This window comes from Phalaenopsis equestris, unplaced genomic scaffold (genome assembly GCF_001263595.1).
Source record: "Phalaenopsis equestris unplaced genomic scaffold, ASM126359v1 Scaffold000513, whole genome shotgun sequence".
NCBI classification, from domain to species: Eukaryota; Viridiplantae; Streptophyta; class Magnoliopsida; order Asparagales; family Orchidaceae; genus Phalaenopsis; species Phalaenopsis equestris.
The window spans coordinates 1105713-1127241 of record NW_018164953.1 but is presented as its reverse complement, the minus strand read 5'-3'; the positions used below and the strand labels follow the sequence as shown (position 1 = coordinate 1127241).

Genomic DNA, 21529 nt, shown 5'->3' with positions numbered 1-21529 from the left:
AAAAGGCCCGAAGCATTCCTCCACTTCAACCAACCAACTTAAATTCTACTATTAACATCCCCATCCATATCACCATCGCTTTGAACAACAGACCCAAGATATCTAAATCGTTCACACCTTTTAATAATTTGATCACCCAAAATCACACTTCTGTCACTTGAGCTATTGCTACTAAAATTACATTTAATGTATTCAATTTTAGTTCTACTTAAAAGAAGGCCTTTAGACTCCAATATAGACGTCTATAATTCAAGTTTTTCCTGGGTTTTTTCTCTTGTTTTATCCACGAGAAGGATATCATCAGCAAAAAGCATACACCAAGGTACATCCTCCTGTAGATGTCCAGTAAGACCATCCATAACTAAAGCAAAAATATTTGGGCTTAAAGCCGATCCCTGATGTAATCCAATAGGAATAGGAAAATATTTGGTCAACCCTCCTTCAGTTTGAAAACAAGTAATAACTCTAGTATATATATCTTTAATGACTTGAATATAAGTCATATCGACACATTTCTTCTCAAGAACTCTCCAAATGATATCTCTTTGAACCTTATCATAAGCTTTTTCTAAATCAATAAAAATCAAATGTAGATTCTCCTTATTATCTTTGAACTTCTCCATCAAACCTCTCAATAAATGTATAACTTCCATAGTAGACTTGCCCGACATAAATCCAAATTGATTATGAGAAATCTTTGTGATGCATCTTAACCTATATTTAATTACCCTCTCCCACAGTTTAAAGTATGATACATCAACTTAATTCCTCTATAATTTGCACACTTGTGCATCCCCTATATTCTTAAAAATGGGGACCAAAATACTCTTCCTCTACTTCTCAGGCATCTTTTTAGTTTTTAAAATAATATTAAAGAGTTTAGTAAGCCAAAAATCTCCCAAATCTCCCAAATATTTCCACACTTCAATTGGGATATCATCAGGTCCTACAGACTTTCCACCATCGGTTTTCATTAAAGGATCCTCAACTTCTTTTTTACTAATGTGATAGTAAAATGAAACGTTTTATTATTATTCACGATATTAAGATCACTAAGGTCAATCGTATTTTCAGAAACTTCATTAAAAAGTTTATCAAAGTAACTCACCCACCTATGTTGAGTATCTTTTTCTAAGAAAGTACTTTTTTAATTTTAATTTTTAATACACTTTACTTGAGTTAAATCTTTACTTTTCTTTTCTCTTTATTTAGTTAGTTTATACATATATTTTTCACCCTCTTTAATATCTAATCTATTATAAAGATCATTAAAAGCAGAATTTTTAGCGTCACAGATTGTTCTTTTAGACTCCCTGCGGACCATTTGATATTTTTCCCAGTTCTCTAAGCTTTTATATTTTAAACTAATTTGTATAACATAACTTCTTATATTTTATCTTTTCTTGCGCATTATTATTCCACCACCAACTATTTTTATTTATAACAATATTTTCTTTTGATTCTCCAAGCACATATTTAGCTACTTGTTTAATAGTGTTTATTACTTTATCCTACATAACATTTGCTTCTTCACGAATATCCCAAATTTTGAATTCCTTACTAATGCGACGGTAATACTCATAAAAATAATTTTATTTCACGATATTAAGATCACTAAGGTTAATCGTAATTTTCAGAAACTTTATTAAAAAGTTTATCAAAGTAACTCACCCACCTATGTTGAGTATCTTTTTCTAAGAAAAGTATTTTTTGATTTTAATCTTTAATACACTTTACTTGAGTTAAATCTTTACTTTTCTTTTCTCTTTGTTTGGTTATTTTATACATGTATTTTTCACCCTCAGTATCTAATATATTATAAAGATCATTAAAAGCAGAATTTTTAGCGTCACAGATTGTTCTTTTAGACTCCCTGTGGACCGTTTGATATATTTCCCAATTCTCTAAGCTTTTACATTTAAACCAATTTTTATAACATAACTTCTTATATTTTATCTTTTCTTTCGCATTATTATTCAACCACCAACTATTTTTATTTATAAAATTTTTTTCTTTTGAATCTCCAAGCACATCTTTTGCTACTTGTTTAATAATATTTATTATTTTATCCCACATAACATTTGCTTCTTCATGAATATCCCAAATTTTTAAATCTTAAATTTTACTCATAAAAATAATTTTATTTCACGATATTAAGGTCACTAAAGTCGATCGTATTTTCAAGAACTTCATTAAAAAGTTTATCAAAGTAACTCGCCCACCTATGTTGAGTATCTTTTTCTAAGAAAAGTACTTTTTGATTTTAATCTTTAATACACTTTATTTGAGTTAAATATTTACTTTTCTTTTCTCTTTGTTTGGTTAGTTTATACATATATTTTTCACTCTCCTTAGTATCTAATCTATTATAAAGATCATTAAAAGCAGAATTTTTAGCGTCACAGATTGTTCTTTTAGACTCCCTGCGAACCGTTTGATATTTTTCATAGTTCTCTAAGTTTTTACATTTAAACCAATTTTTATAACATAACTTCTTATATTTTATCTTTTCTTGTGCATTATTATTCCACCACCAACTATTTTTATTTATAAAAATTTTTTCTTTTGATTTTCCAAGCACATCTTTTGCTACTTGTTTAATAGTGTTTATTACTTTATCCCACATAACATTTGCTTCTTCATGAATATCCCAAATTTTGAAATCTTAAATTTTACTCATAAAAATAATTTTATTTGCGTCTTTTATGTTTCTCCATCTAATTCTACGATGATGAGTCATAGTATTCTTTATTTTACAACTTTTAATCTTAAAAATCTAGAATTAATAAACGATGTTGCATACTTAAATTCTCACTTGAAATGACCTTACAATCTTTACAATTGGGACGATTTCTTCTTCTCATAAGAAAATAATTAAGCTTCTTCTCATAAGAAAATAATTAATTTGTGTTTTATTAGATCCACTCTTATAAGTAATAAAATGTTCATTTCTTTTCTTGAAAAAAGTATTAGTGATATCAAAATCATACGCTAAAGCAAAATCTAAAATAGTTCTACCTTCCTCATTAGTTACTCTAAAATCGTAGCCACCATGAGTATTTCTAAAGTCTTCTACCACTCTACCGACGTGTCCATTTAAATCTCCTCCAATAAAAATTATTTTTTCAAGAGATATCATCTGTATTAAGTAATACAATGAAATTATTAGATTCACTCTTTTCTTGAATATACTCTTAAATTATAATAATACAATGAAAAAACAAAACAATAAGCATGTCGGTTAAACTTTCTAATAAATAAATATAAACATTTAATATGTTATTCAATGAATCTTACAATATCAATAGCATTCTAATACTATCTAAAAATTATTTTATATTTGCACAACCGTCACAGGAATACTATCTAAAAGTTGTATCATTTAAAGTACTTTAATATTAATATCAATTTTCATTTACATGCACGAGTACCTTATTGTTGTCTCACTAGTATCATCAAGGGTGTTTTCATCATAGTCAATCATGCACATACAAACATCCAATAAAAATATTATTTTCTCATAATAAATATTCATTTTTTATTTGCCTATCAGTAAATATACTTATAAATCATTCCATATTTATGATAATTTAAATAATATTAAGCACACATATCATTTACTACAATATGAACAAAAACTGACTAGAATAATCCTGAGTTTCCAGTAATTTCAATATAACTAATGATAGTACCAATAAATATATTTAGTCTAGAAGAAGCAAATTAATACCATAGTATAATAACATGAATACTCACCTCGATGAGATTAATTCATTATTTGATTTATCTTGACGTTGACTCTTCAAAAATTTGAAACCTAACAGAAACATGATTGTTCAAGATAAATTAATTAATTTATTATTTTAATTATATAAACATATACCTATAGAGTCATCCAATTTATTTTTGCTTTTAATTAAACGTATAACCAATTAATTTAGCCATTTTTATTATTTTAACATTAAGCTACCTCATATATTTGTATTACTATATATTATACCAAAATTTATTTTCCTAAATTTTTTAACATACTTCTTCGAAACATTTAAATTGGCTTGTAAACCTAAGTTCAAATAGAGAATAAGTATTCAATTAAATTAAGCTTCATACTTTATCCTTCTGCAGCACAATTCTCTTTTTCACCTTTAAGCTTTTAAAACGATTACCTTTAAACAATTGATAATAAAATTGAAATCAATTCATTATAAACATTCTGAATTTTCATTTTAATTAATCATAATGACTCAAATAATTAAGTATCTTACCTTACTCTCTCACCCTAATTCATTTAAATCGAATGGCAAGACTCGATCGAGCCCTAACCCTGCCTTCCTCTTCGATGGCTCGACAGCAACGCTGCTACCGCTCCTCCCCTCCTGCTACAGAGAAACCCTGGCATATGCTCAATCTCTCCCATTTTTCGATCTCCTGGTAAGTAACTCTCACCTCTGTAGCGTCATTTTATAGGCGAACTAATCGCATAGGCTTCTGATCCCCTGGTTTCAATTTCCTGACTTCTCGCTTCATCTCCCACTTCTCCGGCTACCGGCTGCTCGATTCATCTTCCTCTTTTCATTCATATCCTTTATTTCCTCTCCCCCAATTAATATTAATAGGAAGTTACATGATGGAGGTTGGTTGCAATTACAAAATAGTTAGGACAGCAAGTCAGTGGGTGGGAGTATGGGGTGTTACGGTTGAGACACTATAGCAAAACAGTGGATTTGCTTCCGAATTAGCTTCATAAATAAGTTTGACACTAAATTTGAGCATACTTTGCGTTCGTTTAGTGTCGCATGCGGTTTCAAGATTAAAAGCATCGACGCAGATTAGTTGTGTCGAGCGGGCAATGCTAATACGACGGAATAGTGTCGGATTAACATCCGCAGCCAATGCCCTAAAATATTCATTTGGTGAGCTGAAGCTACAATTCTCTGTTTTCTTCTTAGTCGTTGTGATCTCATCTCCTCTGACTCTCCTCCGTGGTTTTCAGCATTTTCAGCTCACTTCCACCGCTCTAACTTCGTTCAAGGTGAGAAGCTCTGATCCACACCTGCAAGCTTCGGTTTTACATTACTTTTAATGTTTTTTTTTTTTTTTTTGTCAAATTTTGGATGCATAGGTGTTAGATCTGAAAATACATAGGCACCACTCTTTTTTTTTTTTTGTATTTCTTTATTATAATTGTAATACATAGGGATTAGATGGTTCTATATAAGATTTGAGTGCTATGTGATTAACTATAAAATTTTAAGTGTGAGATATGTAAAAACATAAGAATTTTGTGCTATGTATGTAAATGCACGCAAAACATTTGAGTGTTATGTGCCAAAATATAAAATTTTAGGTGTGAGAATGTAAATGCATAAGAATTTTGTGCTATGCATGTAAGTGCGCCAAATAAATTTGAAGAGTTGAGTGTTATGTGCCCAAATATAAAAGTTTAGGTGTGAGAATGTAAATACAAAAGAATTTGTGCCTAATTATATTAAAATTTTGTGTTATGTGTTATGTGCTATGTGGCTAAATAAATGTTTGTGGCTTACATGTTTGTGTCTTTTGTGTTAAGGATTTATGGTTAATGGTTTTAGGTTTAGGGGTGTTGGGAATTTTTTTTAATGTTTAGGACTTAGGGATTGAGGGATTTTGAGGTAGGACTTAAGTATAGTGTTTAATTTTCAAGATTAAGGACATTTTTTTCATGTTTTTTCAAGGCTTATAAGGTTATGGTTTGGGGTTTTATTAATAAGGATTTAATGTTTTAGGGTCCATGGCTCAAGATTTTGGTTATTCACATGATGTGACGTTATATAAAAACTTATGTTACATGGATTTTAGTTTAGTATTTAATATTTAAATGTTTAGAGCTTATGATTTTTTGTCCACAAAAGACATAAGCCGATGTGTTCCTTTTCTTTCTTTCGTTTAGTGTTTGAATCAAAAATACGACACTCAGTGGAACGCAATGACGTTGTACTAATCTATATAGTTGCATCTACGATGCAGATAGATATCCAAAATATGAGATCATGAATGTATAATAGATTATGTCCAGGAATTAAATAACTTATGATTTTTTGACTGAGGTTAAGGAATTCGTGCACGAGGCACCACAACTACCTGTCTACCTTTCCGAAGACAAATTTTGATGCTCCTGTGTGAAGTACAAGAATCAAGCGTATATGACGCCTAACGAAGTGAAGTTGAATTTATCTCATAGGAGATTTAAACTCAATTATTGGTACTGGACTTCACATAGTGAATTTGACTTAGATGTTCAGTACGATCATGTCGGAGTCTCATCAAATTACACCCCTCCAACGGATCACAATTTCGGTATGTATAAAGAAATGATTGTTGATGCTAGCAGGGCTCATTTTGTTGGAAGCGTATATGATAATGATTAAGAACCGAACAGTGAGGCGCAATAATTTTTTTTAATTATTAAATATTGCACAACAGCTTTTGTGGGAAGAATACACCTCACATATGCAGTTATCGGTTGGTCTGAGAATGTTGACTATCAAATCTGACTTCAATATACCCAGAGAATGTTTCAATCAGGTAATAACATTATTAAAGAAGACAAACCCTGCAAACAATTTAGTTCCAGATGATTTGTACATAACTTAAAATTTAGTATCGAGGCTAGGGCTACTATCCGAAAAGATAGATTGTTGCGTTAACGGTCGTATGTTATATTACAAGAAAGGTGCCCATGAGACGAAATACAAATTTTGCAGGGAGAAAGAGTAAAAATCAGAAAAAATATTTCTTACAGTCTCTTTTACTTTCCTTTCATTCCACAACTTCAACAGTTGTTTGCTTATATGCACACAGCTCCTCACATGACATGACACAATATCAGATTTGTTGGTGCTTGTATGATGACCCGTTCTTATGTTGGTGAAGCTTGAAACACTTCATACACAGTTATCCTGATTTTACAGCAGAACCACGCAACGTTAGGCTTGATTTATGCGCAGATGGGTTCACACCTTACAGTCACGCCGCAACACCCCATTCATGTTGGTCAGTTATTATCACGCCATATAATTTGCCCATTGATATGTGTATGACTGTCATTCTTATTTTTGACATTGATCATATCAGGTCCACATAGCCCAAAGGATAAAATTGATATGTATTTACAATCTCTAATAGATGAGCTACAGGTATTGTAGGAAACCTACGTGTTGACTTATAATATTGAAATGAAACAAAATTTTCACCTTAGAGTTGCACTTATGTGGACGATCAGTGACTTAACAGCTTATGGGATGCTATCTGATTGGAGTACAGCTAAGAAATTGGGATGTCCCTACTGCATGGGCACGTCCAAAGCATTCACTTTGAAGCATGGAAGAAAAAATTCTTGCTTCAATTGTCATTAAAAGTTCTTAGCACGTGATCACCCATTCTGGAAGAATAAAGATGCATTTTTCAAAAATAGATTTGAAAGATCAAGTCCACCCCAAATATAAGTGAAAGCAATATATTGCAGATGATCCGTGAAGTGACAAAGATAATTGAGATGTCAAAACTAGACTCGAGTCGTCTTCCAAATTTTGGCATTACACATAATTAGATGAAGCGGAGTATTTTTGGGATCTCTCATACTGGAGAATCAATCTGATTAGACATAATATAGATGTTATGCATATTAAGAAAAACTTTTTTGATAATATATTTAATACTGTCTGAATATCAAGGAAAAAACAAAAGACAACGTCAAAGCAAGATTAGATCTGAGGGAGTGTTGCAAGAGGGGATTAGATCTGCAAGAGGCAAATGCAGGTAAAATAGTAAAGTTGAAATTTACATATTGTCTCATTGGATCAACAAAAAACTATCTTTGAGTGGTCGCATTCTTCAAAGTTTCCAAGTTGTTGTATTTCTAACATAAGTCGATGCGTTAATATAAAAAGAGGGAAAATATTTGGTATCAAGTGCCACAATTATCATATTTTCATGTAGTGCTTATTACCTACTGCAATCGATGCCCTGCAAGGGATAAACTTCATTGAGATGTTGTATTGAAGAATAGACCACAAAAAATTGTTGAGATGGAAAATGTTACCAAATTTATTCACCAACTGTCAGTTATGTCTGATTTTCGAATTCAGGTTGGCTCAATCGATGAGGAGTTACCCCTAAAGGATGCCACGGAATTTCATAAAGAAATCCCTCTAGATATGAATAAAAATTATGATGAGATTGACGAAGAAATTTTAAGTTCTTCAACATCTAGATCATTGAACGAAACAGACTAAAAAATGGTATGTATACTTATATGATTAATTTATGCACATTCTTGCTTTTACTTTCGTTTCTTGCATTGTAGTTGTCCTACTTAATTTTCTTGTTTTTATGCATAGACATGACATGTTTCATTATTCTGCTTTTATTTTTGTCTTATATTATTACATAATAATCTTGCTTACTAATTATAAATTTTTTTCCTGTTGCAGATGGCAAATTCTGAGTCCCCAGAGAGACCCCACGTTCAGCGGACTTTGGGAAACACATATCGAAGGCCGAAGAAGCCACTCCAATGACCCTTTATGTTGCCCCTCCTCCCACACCAGGTCCCTCGCAAGCACCTCACCTCTCACTCCACCATATTTCCCAGATTCCTCATCCGATGAGCTAGGGCCCTCAACTCTAGCACCTGAGATGACTAACACCGTCGACAGAGTCTATATTGAGTCGTAGGGTGACTCGTAAGTCACATTTCCATTTTACAATATAGTAATTTCAGTTTTCATTTCATTTTATAATGTACCTAATGTTTCATTTGCAGGTTTTATCCATCCAGGCCGCCTGTGATGCGAATTACGGAGATCATCCCGAGCAGGTATGATCAGTCATATCTCACATTAAAACATATCTCAATTGTCACTCGGGATATGTATTTTAGGGAGCTTGAGATATGATATTTTAATTTGAAATATAAAGCTAATTTATACCTTTATGTTAATCAAACTTACTTTTTAATTTGCAAATGTCGTTTAACTGGTTGTCGGAACATCACCAGCAGATCCGACAGATTTTTGCGGTTCGTCTCAGGCATAGGCTCGAGACTATGTTCGCTACAACGGGTAAGTAGGGGTAGAGGCACTCGTGGGTTGGTGGGGGAGTCTAGGCTTAGTTAAACCGAGCATGGGGCTTTCTGAAATACCAGAGAAAAAGACAGACAAATTAGCAAATTGGACGATGGACGGAGCCAAAGCAGTCGCACTCCACATTGGAGGTTTGATCCCCCACACAGAACACTACCGGAGGCTGCTAAAATTATCTCAAAATTCATAAGCTTATAAATTTTTGTAATTATGTGAGTCCTATATCTAAGATGGTGGTGAGACCTGCAATGCTCTATGGCGCTAAATGTTGGCCTTTAAAAGAGAAGCATAATAATAAGTTAAGTGTTGCCGAGATGAGAATGATTAGGTGGATGAGTGGCTTTACACTTAGAGACAAAATGCGGAATGAATATATTGTTTGGGGTGCAATTTATATATAATAGTAGTTATGGATAGAATAAAGTCGTCTTAGATGGTTTGGTCATATTAAACGTCGACCATTAGATGATCCGATTAGGAGAGTAGATGTTTTAAATTCGACTTGTGTTAAGAAAGGCGGAGGTAGACCTAGGAAGACTTGGGCTTATTGTATTAAAAATGATCTTAATTTACTAGAACTAAATGAAAATATGACACTAAATAGGACGCAATGGAGAAAAATGATTCATGTAGCCGACCCCACGTAGTGGGATTAAGGCTTTGTTGTTGTTGTTGTTGTTGATGCGAGTCCTATATTTATTTGATCATGTATAGAGGTCAATAAGCTTGAGAGAGAGCCATCCACGACAGAGTTGCAAGTCCTTACACATCGGCGCGTGAGCACACAACAGTGGGTATCGGACCACTCTCGGCGTGGCAATACAAGTTAAAAAATTTAATTTTCAATTTTTATGGGAGGCTAAATGTCAATTAGTGATTGAATTTTATTATGCAAGAAGAGTACGAGCAGCTCCAGGAGAGATAGAGGGAGATGACTAAAATTTATGTTTTATGGAGGACAAAAAAGAAAGATGAACTGAGACACTAATTGCATTTGTGACAAGATCAAATTGTAGAAGATTATATAGGCCTACCGCAGAGTTTTGAAGACAAACCTTATTGATTGGTGCACCGGTGGAGGCATGTCCATGTTGAGAGCATTTTATGGCAGATTTGCACTACATCATCTCTAACGAACTTCTACTCTTTCTCATCAAAGATCTCGATCAGATAAACAAGTTTGTCATTGAGATGATGTAGTGAGAGAAGCAAAGGTTGGCGAGAAGAAGCGAAACCAAAAATGTCTTTTTTTTTTTTAATCAACATGGTCTTGATAAAGGTAATTTCGTAAACTTTTCTTATTCCAGAAATAACCTCAACTTTGATCATTGACAAATCTCAAGGTGTGAAATAAAAAAATATTGGAAGCTTTATCCAAAACTTTTCTCAAAGATTTTCATGAACGATCACAAAAGGAAAAGGTGGTTACTGTATTGGATGGTGATCAAATGCTAAAGGTGGTGAATAAACTAAACTCGGCCTTCCCTAGATGGCAATATTTAAGGGGAAGGAATCAAATACGAAACTCGATCCTGATAAGCATGAGGACTCGTTCAAACTAAAAATCAAGATGATGCAGCAAGTGGTTAACGCCATCTTCAGCTAGGGGAGTCAAAAAATTTGTTTAAAAGACTAGGCCTTAAGATGACTAGTTACTTGCAGTCTTATCCACTCAATGGGATTCAAAAAGACTTAACAATGCTGACTGATCAACAATGATATATTCAAATCGGTATCACTTGAGAGTATATGATGAGATGTTGTGTGAAATAATCCCTCTCATAAAATTTTCGCATAAGTTAAATATGCAATGTAAAATATTGAAGCTTCAAATTTTGGTATCTTCTGAAGAAGGTAGCACCAAAGATACCATAAACATATAGCAATGGCAACAATAGTAATATGCAGTCAGCATATAAATCTTTTAAGGAGACAACATTGTAGGAACTATTGGCTCAACCAAACTATAGAGAGAAACTTATAAGAAATGATGAACCCTGTGAATTAACATGTGCCTTCATTTGAATAAACGATAACGACACTTCAATTTTAATCTAAAGCCAAACCTCAAATGTAAGATTAGGCTCGGGCATAATTCTAAGATTAGGATCATTAAGAAGCTCAATCATTGACAATTGATCAACATCATCATCAAGAGAGATCTGCTTCAAAGTCCAGTTTAAATAAGAATTATTTTGTTCAAGCCATCATGTTTCTATTGTTCATCCTTAAGATCTCAGACATTTGCACACATATAAATTTCAAGATTTTGATTTAAACTATTAAGAAAAAAAATATAGAGGGATCTAATGAAAGTCACGAAAGTTGACAAGGTAACATCAACCAAGTTAAGGTTAAATCAAAGGATTGCCTTTGGCCTCCAAGCTAATGGTTGTAAAAGGCAAAGAGGCCCCAAGGACCACAAATGAGCATGCGGAAAAAGATACAGCAGTGCAGTGTGTTGACAAAGACAATAACCTGGCAAAGGTTATAAAGTTATTTTAGCCTCATGTCTCACTGGAGGCATTAACAATAGGCTAATGTGGTTAAAGCAATAGTTATAGATAAATTCAGAACAATGTTCTTATTCCATGGTTAAATTTGATGATGAGAGAACAGTGAGTTTTAGTAAGGATTTTCGGATTAAAAATTGTTTAAATTTCAATATATTTGTAACCTACATGCTAGTTGTGCTATCAATAGATAATGATTTTAATGTTTATAACACAATCAAAATCAATTTTTGATAATTTAAGCATTTTTATCTTTCTTATGAGGTGGTCCAAATAATCATTCCAAAGGGACATTTTCTTATCATGACAAGCATAAGCACAAACCGATCATGACTACACAAGGAATATGGATGCTTGCAAATCCATTATGCGATGTTTACAACGAGTACCTAGGGAGCAATCATGCCAACGACTGATTAATCTCAGAAGTCCATAACTTGGTAACAAAATGTGTTGTTGCAAGGAATCATAGTATTATGGACCTAATTTATGTGGCTTTGTGGATGTACACCTTTAATCTTAATTATGAAACCACTCATTAGTAAATGTATGCAATGGATTTGACGAACTTGGTGGACAGATTATTTTGGTTTATTGCTTGATGGATATATCGTATTTCTTTTATGCATATTGATTGGTGATGGATATATATTATAAAAAGTATATTTATAAGCTTGTACTAGCCTTAGTGTTCAAATGCAAGATAATTCCTACTTAGCCATGGTTTCTTAAATTTATAATTATTTAATATTTATAAAATATTTATACTATGGTTGCTTAGATTGTAGCGTGATTCTATCAAAGATGCATGGCATAAGCTAGTAACTTCAATTGCTTGGTTTTTCTCTTCTAAGCTTGTTCATTATTATTTGTTTATGGTCTCATAAGGAATTTTAATACAGACCATACTCACCCTTGATATAATTTTGAAAGACTGAAAAAAAAAACACAAAAGTAATGGACAATAGAAGGCAAAAGCTCAGAAACAAAAAGGGATAATAACAATGATTGTATAGTCAAGAAGATACTGGATCCAACTTATTTTCTTGATAAATCCACCATGTTATAAAAGCATGGAGAATTTAGGGCTTGCTTGGGATCAATTTTGTTTTTTATTTTTATTTTCCTTTTTTTCTTTTGTCTCAAAAACATGTTTGTTTAGTGTATTTTCAACATATTTTAATTTTTTTGTTTCTAAAAACAAACTAACATGTTTTTGAAAATGGATGTTTTAAAAAACTATATCTTAATCACACATGCCAAACATAATTTGTTCCAAATCAAAACATAAATAAAACAAAATAAAAATGAAAAACAAAAATAAAAAGTGATCCCAAAAATTTTTGTTTTATGTCGGACAGAATCCCTAGAAAAGCAGGGTTAAACTGGCATGCAAGGAAACAGAACAGAATTAACAATGTAGCGTGAGCATATGGGTGCTGTGCCCTCACACCATTGTAGGAAAAAAAAACAACCTTTTTTAGTTCAATCTTCGGAGGAGGTCCCTTATGGTAGAAGCTAGGCATAGGAATAGCTTTGAAATTCATGCTTTTCCTTAGTTCTTTTAGAGTTGCCTCTTCTTCTTCCTGGAGAATAAAAGTCAAAACATAGCAGAAAATGAACCAAACGTCAAAGAAAGCTTTTCTACACGTATCAATCTCAAGGAAATAATTACATAAGCTATATACAAGTACGCAACGCGGGGATGAACAATGGTGATTCAAGCCAGTGAGTTACTGTTTCTAGTAAGGTAAAGGATTTTGTCCTTGCATATCTACGATGATGACTCTAGAAAGCACCTATGGAAGAACAGTAAAATAATTTTCTTCAGGGCAAGAATAAATATAATGAAAGTAATACAAGCCATTAACATCAAGGCAAACAAATCTCAAATGACATCGAACAAAAGAGGTACCATGTACTGCAAATTCAATATATCCTTATGTTGAGACGATAATGATTACCTTCACCAATAGTTAGTCGAAGCAGGGTAATACCCCAACAAAACAATTTTCATTGCAGCATTGATTGCTAACTTTCGTCAAATTGGCAACATCATAAATAGCAAAAGAGGTCTGATGAATAATATCTTAGAAAGGGTCTTTGATCAAATAAATCTTCACACTACCAACTTCACGTCTATTGTTGTCTATCACTTGCGAAGAGTTGATTGACAATTCACAGCAATGGTCAACTTCTTTATAGTCAATGCCACAATGACCTAAAATGCTATAATTCAATCAGCCGATCAATACCTTAAAAAAATAGTTTCAACCCATCACGTCGTTGCCAAAGTCCCTACGTAAAGGGTGTGCATTTTGCATTAATATAAAATCAAAAGAGTACAAAAAAAAAACTTTAGATGCCACAACAAAAACAAAAAAAGGAGGCTACTAAGGTCTGTTTGGGGCAGCTGCAGCTTATCCAGCTTATTCTGATAAGCTGCTTATCTTGAGAATCTGGTGATAAGCAGTCGATCTGGATAATCTGTCTGTCTGTTTGGTTTGTGCGTTTTGAGAACAGCTGATTCTGAATAAATGACCAAACTGCCCATGTTTTGAATAAGTTGCAGCTGTTTGTTTTGTGTTTTTTGTAAACAGCTTTTACACGTCATTTTTTACCCAGTATTTTTCATTACAAAGATAACATCAGATCTATAACCTAAAATAACAGCAGATCCATAACCAGAAACATTGGACCAACTATCTACTTGATAAAAAAAAAATTCCAAACCATCGTGCTATTCAACGAGGAAGATGAAAGAAACCAGATCCATTCGCAAAGTGTAGTATGGAGTAATATATAAATCAGGACGAAGAAATAATCGAGTAAGATGAAGGAAATCAGGGCTCGACTGGCCGTGGATAGCCCTAAAAAACAGAAGGATATACAAACGAGATACAATGGCATTTTTGCATACCTTCAGCAACTTCTATTAAGGTTCTACGGAGGGGAGATACGAACGAGAGATGCTTGCGAGGAGAGGAGCGACGAGGAGCGCTTGCAAAGTTAGGGCAGAGGAGCGTCAAGAGCAGGGGCAGTGAGAGTAATTGTTTAGAATGAAACACGGATCGCGGGTAGGACCGAATGATCCACGTGTAATATTAAGGTGAAAACATCTTATTCAAAAACACATCAATTAAGTTATTTCCAAACACAAGTTGGTGTTTTCAAAATGCCCCCGCAGCAAAAAAGCTGTGCCAAACGCACCCTAAGTAGTAATGCCATAAAATTTCCTAGCCCTTTTCACAAAAAAATGACGAGATAACTATTATGTTAACTCTTAAACTACAAAACTATCATGAAAGCAAACTGTGCACAAAGATAAGCTGCGTCATTGTTAGATCTCAGAGTGAAGGAAAACAGCACCTACAGAAAGTTGGTCTAAAAAGCTGCATCGAGATTGTATGCATATTGTTGTGTCTCCAAGCATCCCTCTCCATGGAGTGCTGAAGGGTATCCATCACATTCTTGTTGCCACCTTTCACAATAAGACTGTGAGTTTCAAGCATCCATGGCTCAACCGACTTGCTAAGGTGTAAAACAGCTTCCATCTCAACAAGGGAGCTATCCAAATACATCATCTTAAACCTAGCCGCAATAATACAATTGCCTCAATTTGTCTTGAAAAATGATAACAGCACTAGTGAGGCCCGAGGTGAGGACATCGCCATGTTTGAAGATGACCCAAAGCATACCCTTCAAATCAGTGCATCACTTGATCAAAAGTGCAAGAATAAACTCGCCAACAATCTACGTACAAATATTGAAGGTTTGAGTCCCTATAAATGTTGCATATCACATGCTCAACATTCACAAGATAGCAAGAAAAATAAAATAAAGATTTCTCCAAGTGGATCTTATTTGACGTGAAATCCAAAAGTTTTTGCTAGTTGCTTCATCTAAGAAAAGGATACCCCTATTGGATTTCAAATGTAGTAATTAATTGAATGTAGAAGTAAAGAACGTGTGGATTTCACTCTATTAAGCTTTACTTGTATAACAACTGCATAAAATAAAAAAAAATGATAATTGTGTCGTTCGAATGAGACGCGACACTTGTGAGAATAAACATGATGAATATTTTCTCTATTTTCATTCTACCGAACACACGAAGGAAGCACAAGGATTTAGAGCAAGGGAGAAGAAAGGGGGTGATACCAAGGTTAACCCAAACCATAATAAAATGTGAATGTTATTGTTGAAATTCAAAAGGGTTACAAATAAAGACTTTTGACATTAGGAAAATAACAACACAAACATAAAAGATATCCTAGGGTGATGGCGAAGGTGGAGGATGGCGGCTAAACAACAGGTAGAGGAGTTGGTTGGGGGTTGCGGGCGCAATTGGAGGCTTGGAATGGTGTGGTTGCAATACTAGAAGGCAAAGAGAAGGGGGGAAGAGGGAGGCAACAACTGGCTGGTATTCTAGTGGGTTGGCGACAACTGGTTAGGAGGGAGGAAAGGTCTTGCCGCCGCAACAGAAGGGAGCTAGGAATAGGGCTGGTGGCAAGGACAATAAGAGGTAGACTGCGGAGGGGATTTGGGAAAGATAGGTATCCTCGCGAGATTGAGTTACAACCGCACACCCCTCGAACCATTAGAGAAGGTAACCGGAGCACCTTCTCGTTTTCGGATACAACCTTAGAAGGGAAAACAGTTCTGATGGCTGGCTTGGACAAAAATCTGAAATCTGGAAGGTAAAAACTGACCCTAACCAAAGCAAATATCACCTATCAATAATGAGGAATAGTAGATAGAATAGATAAGGAATATAAATAGAAAGATGATGGAAAAGGAATGAGACAGATAAAAGAAGTGCTAGAAAAGGAAGAGCTAGAAAAGGCAAGAAAAAAATAGGAAAAAGGGGGTAGAAGGGGCGATAACTCACCTGGGTTGGACCGCAGTACTATAGCAGCTATAGTAATGTGTTTGCGGCTACAATACTGCATCTCGGTAAACTCCCGCATCAATCTCCAAGGGTTGGGGAGAGCTTTAGCTTCATTTGTTGAAGATTCGGGGTCTTTGTAGTATGAAGTCAAATCTGTGACATTGAATGTAGCAAAAACATTGTAATCTCCTAGCACTTCGATCTTGTAGGTGTTGTCATTCCACAACATGTTTTGATAAAATAAGTATGCATATTTTTTTTGGCACATCCTGAGCTAGAGCAATATACAGATGTAGGTTCCCACAATGTATCTCTCAAGACTTTAATTCTGAAACTTATTTCTTCCACTTCTCGTACTGAACAGAATGTAGTTGATAAACAGGTATGTGAGGCAAAATCAATTTTGGGATGAAATTTGTAGTAGGATGCGGCCCTCTCACTAGTAATCAATAAGGAAAGATCTATTCTTCTTCACAGATAGGACCTCAATTTCATTGAAGAACTTTCTTCCCCATCAAGCTCCTAAGAAAAATTTCAAGGATGCAGTTCATCCTATTCGAACATCTGATGATGGGTACCATGCTGAACTGAATCCAAAATTTGAATAGTAGGGGCAACTCGAGAATGAGTCCATATATTTGAATGGTCTGAATTTCTCATATATGGGGTTGTCTTGTATCTGATATCGGCTCCTCAAACTAATTACCCCTTTAGATATCCAAGGTCAATCTTGACTATGCTCCTCTAAACACCAGCAAAATACAAACTCGAGACACCACAATCTCGTACCCTGTTGAAACATCCATTACATCAGAGTCACTACCCTAGAACAACTATTGTTACCTCAGATGAAATCTCTATCTTGGGGTCAACTAGAATTCATGGTGTCTCTTCTTCATTGGCTGAAAATTGAGAATCATATTCGAAGTCTTCATCTTCTTCCGGATCATCATTTATTTTTTTAGCTCACTATGCCCAAATCCATAGTACCTGAAGCACTTCTTGCTTGGGACGGATTTAGAAATGCGACTTGATTCCACATATTCTTCATTCTGAATCAACTCTTCCTCTGACGGGGTTAACTTGGGTGTTCTCTTGAGTGTAATCTGGTTGTAAGATCCTGAGGATGAACATTACCTGTAAGATGGGATGCTCGTTCAACGATGTTTTCTCTCTACTTCTGAAGCTAGGACCTGAACAATCTGCCTGTAGTAAGTTGGTAGGAACTGGTAATGTATCTCTCGCTTCATCTTCAGATTATCCAATTCTCCTCTTTGACTCTTCAGATCACGGTCGAGGGTAATCTCCCACTGGATTCGTCAATGTCCGCCAACTCCCGCTGAAGTCGGTAGATCTCTCGTTGTATCTCTTCGTGGGTAGAATCGGGCATGTATCTCCTAGGTGGCATGACCGGGGTTTAAGGTTGAGAGGTGAAATAGGGAGCATGAGACTAATTAAAGGTGTAGAAAATTTAATTTGAGATTGCTGGTTTTAAAAATTAGCAAAAGAAAATAAGGATTACGTCAAAATTTGGCTATGGTTTGGTAGATGGTAAGAATGAAAATTTTTGGTGAAGGTGGCTTGGGTGGGAGTGGATGCTAGAAAACCCTGAGATAGGACTAGGTTTAGGTTAGTTTTGATACCAAATGATACCGGAGTTAACCCAATCCAGAATAAAAATGCGAATGTTATTGTTGAAATTCAAAAGCTTTACAAATAAAGACTCTTGATATTAGGAAAAAAGCAACACAAACATAAAAGATACCAAGGGCAATGGTGAAGGTGGTAGATTGCGGCTGGACAGCAGGTGGAGGGGTTGGTTGGGGGTTGCGCGCTCAGGTGGAGGTTGGAATGGTGTGGCCGCAGCACTGGAAGGCAAGGAGGAGGGGTGGCAGAAGCAGGACAGCTGGAAAGAGGAGACGACAGCTGACGAGGAGGCCGGAGGGTTGGCGGCAGCAGGCTAGGAGGGAGGGAAGGTCTTGTCGCAATAGGTGGGGGTGTTGTAAAAGTGGCGACAACGACAGTGAAAATAGGAGGTGGACTGCGGAGGGGATTTGGGGAAGATAGGTATCTCCGAGGGATCAAATTATAGCCAGAGCACCCCTCAAACCTTTGGTAAAAATCACCACCTCGGGCGAGTTATAGCTGGAACACCTCCTCACCTTTGAATACAACCATAGAAGGGAAAACAAACCCAACGGCTGGCTTGGACAAAATCTAAAATTTGGAAGGCAAAAACTGACCCTAAACAAAGCAAACAACACCTATATATAATGAGGAATAATATATAGAATAGGTAGGGAATAGAAATAGAAAAGTGATGGAAAAGGAAGGAGGTAGATAAGGAAAGTGCTAGACAAGACAAGGGATCAAATAAGAAAATTAGGGTAGAAGGGCCGGTAACTCCCCTAGGTTGGACTGCGGTACTGTAACAGCTACAGTACCACATCCCAGTAAGCTCCTATGTCAGGGAGAGGCGATGAAGCTTGAGCAGGAGGAAATCAAACCCTAATCAAGCAGTTCGAGCAATACAAGCCAAGCTAGTGAGTCGAGTGTGAGCAGAGGAAGAGAAATAGGAAGAAGGACCTTGCTTTCAAGCTAGAGGAGACATCATCAAACAGGCTAGCCCTCAAACTGGGTGACAACAAAAGCGATTAATCATAGTTGCTTCATAAGTCAAATAAAACACTAAGGACATCACATTTTATTATTATTTTCTAATATTTCTATCATTAAAGAAGGTCAAACCAATGCTTCTTTTGAACCATCAAAATTTCAGGAACTTCACAGAAATTAAAGAATGACTTCACGATAAAGGACAAAGACACAGTAAAAAACAACTTCAAAGTAAAGGAAGATTTTACACGGATGACTTCATATGATATGATCAAATATAAAAAAATAATAATAATAACAAAAACAATAAAGTAAGAACAAAACAAAAGTGAAAATTAAAAAAAATAAATGTCTTAACACATGACAAGCATTACTAAAATAACAAAATAGATTTAAAAAAGATAAACAAATTTCTCATAAATTTATGGTACATAAGAATATCAACATCCAGAAGGTACTTGAAGTGCACTTCCAATTTCATCTTTAGAAGTCCTAGTTCTAAAAAAAATGCAGCAAGATAGATCCAGAGCAATCTCCCAATAAATAATACCAAATCTAAACAAATGACAAAAAAATAAATTTGCACCCAATAAGTAATTGGTTCAGACTGATCTAATTCAATAAATTTTCACATCTTCGGTCTTCAAGCCATTAATTTCTTGGTGCATCTCCTTTGCAACTTCATAAGATAAAGTGTAGGGCAACTAGTCATTGCATCAAGCTTTTGTTTTAAAATATTGAGCCAACTTCTCTAAACTTCAATGGAGACTTTGAAAGCTTATAATTAATCACTAAAAATTGCTTTCTTATCATCAGCATGAACTTAATTAAATTCACAAAAGCTTTCAATGAGGAAATCTCGACTAAAAAGACTTCAAACTTGCTATATGGATCATTAAATTTGTTTTGTGTCTTGGGGAAATTGGATGTGGAGTTGTTTCCCACAAGGCTTCTTTGAGGTTTAGCTCAAGCAAACTCCTCACCCTCAACTTCCTCATCAAAAGCCTCTTTATTTCCCTCCTCTACAACAAATAGGGCCTTTTCAATTGAGCCTTTGCTGAAGTTCCATCCAAAGCATGGCTCCTATAACTCAAACGATTAACTTATTGGAAAAGAATCGATAACTTCACTCACAATCTCTTTTGGTTCATTAAAACATATGTACGATTGAAAAAATCACAAATAGTTGGGAGTGTACCAATGAGCACATTTCATCCCTTCAGAAACAAGCCTTGATGTAGTTGCTGTTTACCTCAACCAAAAAATTCAAGTGGCTATAGGAACACAAACGCAAAAGACATACACTAAAAAAAAACTGAATATACTAAATCATAGTCAATGTGTCACACCACCAAGACCAAATTAACTTCCCAAACATTTACACTTTTGTTCTTTTTTGGCCTCTCCAAAAAGGTGAAAATTAGATAACTAATGTATACCCATAATCTTCTAGATTAGCACAATCAAGTCAATTTATGAAATGAAATGGATTTAATTTGTGCTAACCTTAAACTAACTCGACATTTATTAAAGTTAAATCACCCAAAGCTTCAAATCATCCAAAGATCTCGTCAAAGCACCAAGAGAAAAGCTCAACGCACTAATAAAACATGAAAATTGAGTTAATCAATTCAAGAGTGTACTCAATCATCCATGCAAGTGAACTCACCAAACAAACTCACCAAAATAATTAGATTACTAGTCCCTACATAAATGTACTAGTATTTTGCATTGAACATTAGCCTAATCCTCTAAAGAAAGAATCAGAGGATTAACTCAAGACATTTAGACAGACTCTGACAAGTTTGTCACATAAATCATGCAGTTTCTGACACATGAATATACTAAGATCCTCAAAGCTTCTATATTTCGTTCTCTTTATCTTATTTCTCTTCAAGCTCGATTTATACTTAATAAGTAAGATTCTTGTGTTAAAGACAATTTTGAATCCAAAATATATAGATGACAATTTGACGGTAACAATATCATATCGTTAAGTAGGAAAGGTAACGCAAGTCGTATCCCATGCACGCGGAATTCCCGAGATGGGAAGTGGATCCTGCTTCCGTGCCTAGACCAAACCGGTCCAGATATTTTCTTTCTAGTGTATTTGGCCAATCCTCTTGGGTCACTCCTAATTATCCTATTACTATATATTTATTTTCCTAATGTTTTAGGTTTAATTTTTGGTATGTTTTGTATCGGGACAGCCGTCAACGTCTCTTCTTCCCTTGAGGGTTGTATCCTAAGGTTTCGGGTGGTGTTTCGGTTTTATCTTGGCCTTCAGATAGTGTGTATCTTCCCTGTACCATTTCCCTCATGCTTCGCTGCCACGCCTCCCTCCTCATTGTAGACTGCTCCGACAGCAGCCCTTTTACTGTTTTCCT

At 34.8% G+C, this 21529-nt stretch overlaps 1 protein-coding gene and 1 long non-coding RNA gene across 4 annotated transcripts in view; one reads left to right on the top strand and one right to left on the bottom strand.

Annotated features, from left to right (window-relative positions):
- LOC110028509 (protein WVD2-like 1) overlaps positions 1 to 21529 on the bottom strand; it is a 51110-nt gene that overhangs the window by 5717 nt on the left and 23864 nt on the right. For both annotated transcript variants that reach the window (XM_020730390.1, XM_020730389.1), the window contains exon 6: positions 13111 to 13221. In XM_020730390.1, the coding sequence (XP_020586049.1) occupies positions 13111 to 13221 (111 nt within the window). The remainder of the gene's footprint in view (positions 1 to 13110; positions 13222 to 21529) is intronic.
- On the top strand, positions 4278 to 12269 carry LOC110028510. 2 transcript variants are annotated; one of them, XR_002294435.1, is made up of 6 exons: positions 4278 to 4431; positions 4791 to 4913; positions 4994 to 5032; positions 8472 to 8723; positions 8804 to 8857; positions 11900 to 12269. It is a non-coding gene; the product is annotated as an uncharacterized LOC110028510 (long non-coding RNA). The 2 variants fall into 2 exon arrangements; XR_002294434.1 differs by lacking the exons at positions 4791 to 4913; positions 4994 to 5032.